General features: G+C 41.1%; 1 protein-coding gene across 1 annotated transcript; it reads left to right on the top strand.

Moving 5' to 3' along the window:
• The first annotated feature begins 1,436 nt into the window (after nucleotides 1-1,436).
• Nucleotides 1,437-3,090, top strand: LOC140801082 (uncharacterized). Its single transcript, XM_073156084.1, has 2 exons — nucleotides 1,437-1,836; nucleotides 2,192-3,090. Exons 1-2 carry the CDS (start codon nucleotides 1,521-1,523, stop codon nucleotides 2,947-2,949), a joined length of 1,074 nt encoding a protein of 357 aa, XP_073012185.1. The 5' UTR covers nucleotides 1,437-1,520; the 3' UTR covers nucleotides 2,950-3,090.
• Nucleotides 3,091-5,939: the final 2,849 nt, after the last annotated feature.

The following is a 5,939-nucleotide window of genomic DNA, read 5'->3' as shown; positions in this document are numbered from 1 at the left end:
GGGTCTAATTCACTGTAGTCCTGATAAAAACGTTGAATTGATTAGCGTTGTAACAGTGTTTTTATCATTAGATAATTTTTTTCTTAAATGACTGAAAGAATAAGTTAAAGAGATTTATATACATAAAACGCTGAATTGATCAGTGTTTTTATCTAAGAAAAAAAATACTGATCAGCTCAGTGTTTTTATTAGGGTTACAGTAAATTAGACCCGGTAAAAAGTTTGAAAGAGAGCTAGTTTGATCAAAAACCTCAATAGATGGCCTTTAAGCTCATATATTTTACAGATTATATATCTTGGGAAAAATATCATATTGAAGGGAGAATCTGCGACTTGAAGCATGCTTTCCCATTTACTTAAAGCCAAGGCCCAAAAAGAAAATGAGCGAGGCGGATTCAGATCCACGCTTTCCGGGGCTGCCACGTGACATGTGCGGCCTCCTCACGTATTCCGCTTTTCTTTCTCAATCAGCGAGCCCTTCCCTTAATCTATACTCTCAAATTCTAAATTCTCGAGAAGTTAACTCCAGAATGCCAAAGCCGTTTCGTAATGTGTACATATTATTTATACTTTTCTTCACAGTTTGCGAAGCTATGGATTAAAATATCAAGCGGAATAACAGAGCTCCTTTTCTTTTTTCCTGAGAGAGAGAGAGAGAGAGAGAGAGAGAGAGAGAGAGAGAGAGAGAGAGAGAGAGAGAGAGAGAGAGAGAGAGAGAGGTAGTACCAACAAAATGGAGATATTCAGATGCAGAAAAGAGATTATTTCTTATGATGTCAGTCAAGGGTTCTCTGAAGTTACCATAAATTATGTATCTCAAAGATAGCATACCTTTTATTTTATAGTTCAATTAGTGAGTCTACATGTATAACTTCGTTAATTTATTGAACAATGCAGTCTGCGAAATTAGTAACTGATAGAAAATGGTAGGTTTAGAAATTAGTCACTAATGAAATTGGTCTGCAGAATAAGTTCTTTTGATCTCTAAAGGTACTTCAATATTGGCCATCGGGAGTAGAACCAATTTTTTTAGTATTACGACTTAAAATGTACAATTAATTCACAGTCACAGGATACTTGCGTACAAGAAAGAAGAGAACTTAATAAGTTTGGAAATGTACGTACCACTCTAATTAACAGTTACAAAATCAGAATAAGGTTTGGGTTCAAAAGTCCTGTTAAATGTACAAAACGTCTTAGAATGCAGGCAAAGGAGTTAGAAAGGGCATCTGGTTATCCCTCTACGAAAAGAGAAATTAAGTCTGTTCGAGCTGTCTATACGTAGACCTGAATGGACCTCAACAGAAGTACCAGCGGGTTCTGTGCAAGCAAATGGGAGCAGAGCACGAGGTCAGGGATCCCGCAGTTGACTTTGAGTCGCTGAGCTGTATTCTTGCTCCAGATTTATCCTAACATATAAATAGATCGAAGAGGGAGAGCATATATACCAAGCTTGCATATTTACTTTAGCACGCTGGTAGCTGGGAAAGAGAGGAGGAGGATTAAGATTAATAGATAGCATGGAGGGTACAGGGAGGAGAGTGTCCTCCGTTTGGCTCTCTAGCCTGGTGTTGCTGTTGGCGGTTTCGACGATGGGAAGCGTATCAGCGGCATCAAAGAAGAAGGGGTGGCTGGACCCGGCATCAACGAATTACCTGGTGCTGGACCCGAATCCTAGGACCCAACAGGAACGCTTCTTCTGTCTGGCCCGAGGACGCTGCAGATACAAGATTATACAGTGTCCCAGGCAGTGTACCCAGCGGAAACCCGAGATTGGCAGCTCCGTCAAGGCCTGCTTCGCTGACTGCAGCAGCCAGTGCGAGACAACATGCAAGAGTAAGATTTCCTCTGCCTCATAAAACATATATCTTTCGACTTTTCGTTAAATTCCTTCCCTTTATATATATCTATTAGTTTGTAACAAGTCAATTTGGCTAGATTTTAGTCATAGTCACGTATATACTATATATGCACTTTTTAGTTGAGAAAGAAAAGAACTTGTTCAATTGATCCGATCCATATTAACTATAACCAAATATACAGAAGAGATAGATAGATAGATAGATAGATAGAGAGAGAGAGAGAGAGAGAGAGAGAGAGAGAGAGAGAGAGAGAGAGAGAGAGAGAGAGAGAGAGAGAGAGAGAGAGAGAGAGAGAATTCCTCGCTCATAATTTCGTTCTTCATTGGCAGATCGCATTCCCAACTGCAACGGTTACGGATCAGTCTGTTACGATCCGCGGTTTGTCGGGGGCGACGGCGTGATGTTCTACTTCCATGGGGCCAAGGGAGGTGATTTCGCACTGGTCTCCGACGATCAGTTCCAGATCAACGTTCACTTCATCGGAATCAAGCCAGAGGGCAGGACTCGAGACTTCACTTGGGTGCAAGCACTGGCCCTTATGTTCGAGTCCCACACCTTGGTCATCGCTGCCAAGAGGGTGGCCAATTGGGATGATAGCTTCGACGCCCTCGTAATCCGTTGGGACGGTAAGGAGGTTATCATCCCCACAGATGGCGAGGCAGAATGGCGAACCTCGAGCGAGGGAGAGGAGGACCAACTTGTACTGCCAAGGGAGGTGGTGGTGGAGAGGACTGGCCTGACCAATAGCGCGAGAGTGACCGTGTCAGGGCTAGTGGAGATGAACTTGAAGGTGGTTCCCATCACGGAAGAGGATGACCGCGCACATGGCTACCACATCCCAGCAGGAGATGCCTTCGCTCACCTAGAGACTCAGTTCAAGTTTGCCAATCTGACGAGTCACGTGGAAGGAATCCTAGGTCAGACATACCGCCCAGGCTACGTGAGCCCTGTCAAGAAAGGCGTGGCCATGCCCATGATCGGGGGGGAGGATCGTTATCGCACGCCCTCCTTCCTCTCACCTACTTGCGCCTCATGCTGCTTCCACCACCCTGCCTATGTAGTTCACGAGGACGTGGCCCAATACTAGCGAACCACACGTACTGTATGTGAAGCAGCTGCTCAGAAAAATCTTCCGTCTTTCTTACTCTATTGTCTCTTGATTTCCCAAATTAAATATAGATGTACTTTATACGTGCTATGGAATAATAATGAAAATATTATAACGCTTTGTACTATGTGTTATAAACCTAACGAAGAGAAGAAAAGAGAGAAAAAAGGAAGGCCAAATAGCCCATAAGAAATGGTTGATTTAGGCAATATTTATCTTCATTTCTCCATTGGCTGACAGATGTATAAAAATAATAGCTAAGCCACAAAAGAAAAGTAGGGAATCGACAAATATAATGTACCCAGTCATTTCCTCTTCTTTTACAAATCTTTGCACATTTATAAAAGAGTAAATATGGAAAAAAGAAACGTAAAAGAGAAAATATTTTCTTTTGGAGCTGTTTTTCATACTGAATTGACTTCTGACAATTCAGTGTTAGCTTTGTAACAAACTTATAGGTATAATGTAGAATGACTTGTTTTAACATGTGAAAGAGACGGATGAAAAAATTCTTGCAGTGCTTGAGAGGCCCATAGAATATTTTCATCAGAAAGGTCTTGTGATGTTCCTATTTTTGAATAGTGATTCGAGATGATATAATGAATTATTTTATCTAATTTTCTGTGGAAATAGATGGCCTAAATATTTTAAGCTCATCTATTTTACAGATTATATATCTTTGGATATTATATTAAAGGGAGAATCTGCGACTTGAAGCATGCTTTCTCATTCAGTCATTTGCTAAAGGCCAAGGCCCAAAAAGAAATGAGCGAGGCGGATTCCGATCCACGCTTTCCGGGGCCGCCACGTGACATGTGCGGCCTCCTCACGTATTCAGCTTTTCTTTCTCAATCGGCGAACCCTTCCCTTAATCTATACTCTCAACTCTCAAGTTGGTCCCAGTCAAGATGCAACTCAGATTATATCTTGCTCTCACCTTACATTGATCCACCAAATATTGAACGACAAATTCTAAATTCATCGAGAAGCTAACTCCAGGGATGCCAAAGCCGTTTCGTAATGTGTACATATTTATTTTTATTTTTCTTCACGGTTTGCGAAGAATGAATTAAAATATCAAGTTGAATGACAGAGCTCCTTTTTTTTTTTTCTCTGGAAAGAGAGAGAATAAGGGCAGTAGTACGAACAAAATGGAGATATTCAAACGCAGAAAAGAGATTATTTCTTATGATGTTAGTCAAGGGGTCTCTAAAGTACCAGAAATTATGGAACTCAAAGATAGCATAGCTTTTATTTCATAGCTCAATTAGTGAGTCTACATTCATAACTTCTAATTCGCTGGACAATGCAGTCTGCAAAATTAGTAACTGACAGAAAATGGTAGGTTTAGAAATTAGTCCCAAATGCAATTGGTCAGCAGAATAAGTTCTCTTGATCTCTAAAGGTACATCAATTTCGGCCATTGGGAGTAGAAACATTCTTTTTTAGTCTTACGACTAAAAATGTAATATTAACTGAAATGTACGTACCACTCTAATTAATAATTCTAAAATCAGAATAAGGTTTTAGTTCAAAGGTCCTATTAAATGTACAAAATGCCTTACAAGGCAAACCAAGGAGTTAGAAAGGTTATCTAATTATCCCTCTACAAAAAGAGAGTCTGTTTGAGCAATCTGTACGTAGAATTGAATACACTTATAACTAAAGTACTAGTGACTTCTATGTAAGCAATAGGGAGCATATCACGAGGTCAGGGATCTCATAGTTGACTTTGAGCCGCTAAGTGATATATTACAACTCTAGATTTAGAGTTTAGGGTTCAAGGTTTAGTGTCTTGGGGTTTGGGGTTTAGGGTATAGGGTATAGGGATTCAGGGCATAGGGTATAGAGTTTTAGGGTACAAAGTTTATGGTTTATGGTTTAGGGGTTTAGGGGTTTAGGGTAGAGGGGTTTAGAGCGATTATAACAATCAGATTAAAATTTTAATAAATGACCCAACTTGGCAAGTTCTGCTTGCAAATAATGAAAAGTTCAATATCAAATAGCTAATTCTTATAACCCAAATTATTCCATAATATAACTCTTTATTCTGAAATAATAGCTAAATATCTTAATAATCACATTCTAGAATATAAATATTATTCATCAAAATAATATCTTATATCATACACTAACTCAATTACTAATTTACCTTTAATATATATCTCATAAATTTACTTTATATCAAATCAAATGATATTCGTGATAATTTTATAAAAAATAAAACAAATTATTTCTATTTTTTTACTTTATATCATATCAAAAATAATAATTATATTCTTATTCTAAAATATAGGTGTAATAACCCAAGCCAAAAAAAAAAAAACTTCACTGCATGGCACGACAGCACGTGCCATGCAGTGGCAGTAGGGATGGGCGCCACACGCCCCAATCGCCGGCCCGGCCAACTTGGCCGAGCCGGCCGGGCGCGGGCGCGGGCCCTCGCCGCCGCCGCCGCCGCCCGCCGCAGCCCCTCCCCACCGCTCTCTCTCTCTCTCTCTCTCTCTCTCTTTCTTCTCTCTCTCTCGATTCATTTTCATCCCCCTCTCTTTCTCTCTCTTTCTCTCTCAAACACCCCTTCTCTCTCACTCTACCCGCTGCCACCTCTACGAACGCCGGTGAGCTTTCCTCCTTCTCATTCTCTCTCTCATTCTCTCTCTCTCTCTCTCTCTCTCTCTCTCTCTCTCTCTCTCTCTCTCTCTCTCTCTCTCTCTCCCTACCTCTCTTTGTCGGCTTTCTCTCGGACCACCGGGGGTTGAGCCGTCGGCGAGAGGCCGGCCGCTGAGTGGCCACCAGCGGCCGCACCCCTCCCCCATGGCCCAACCTTCTCTCGCTGGAGGGCGCGCGCCCTATAGTTTTGAAGTTGCAAACTCCAGCTTCGAAGCTAGAGTGCTTTATGAACAAAGTAGGTTAGCAACGGTGAATGGCCGCTAAGGCCAGCACTTAAGTAATCCACATAAGAACTTAGA

Source organism: Typha latifolia, chromosome 14, assembly GCF_019914945.1.
Source record: "Typha latifolia isolate L0001 chromosome 14, TyphaL0001v2, whole genome shotgun sequence".
NCBI classification, from domain to species: Eukaryota; Viridiplantae; Streptophyta; class Magnoliopsida; order Poales; family Typhaceae; genus Typha; species Typha latifolia.
This window is presented reverse-complemented; position numbering and strand designations above follow the sequence as displayed.

Coding starts and splice junctions, on each gene's coding strand:
- LOC140801082 (XM_073156084.1), top strand. CDS start 1,521: ATGGAGGGTACAGGGAGGAGAGTGTCCTCCGTTTGGCTCTCTAGCCTG. Junction 1,837..2,191: donor GTGCGAGACAACATGCAAGA/GTAAGATTTCCT, acceptor CTTCATTGGCAG/ATCGCATTCCCAACTGCAAC.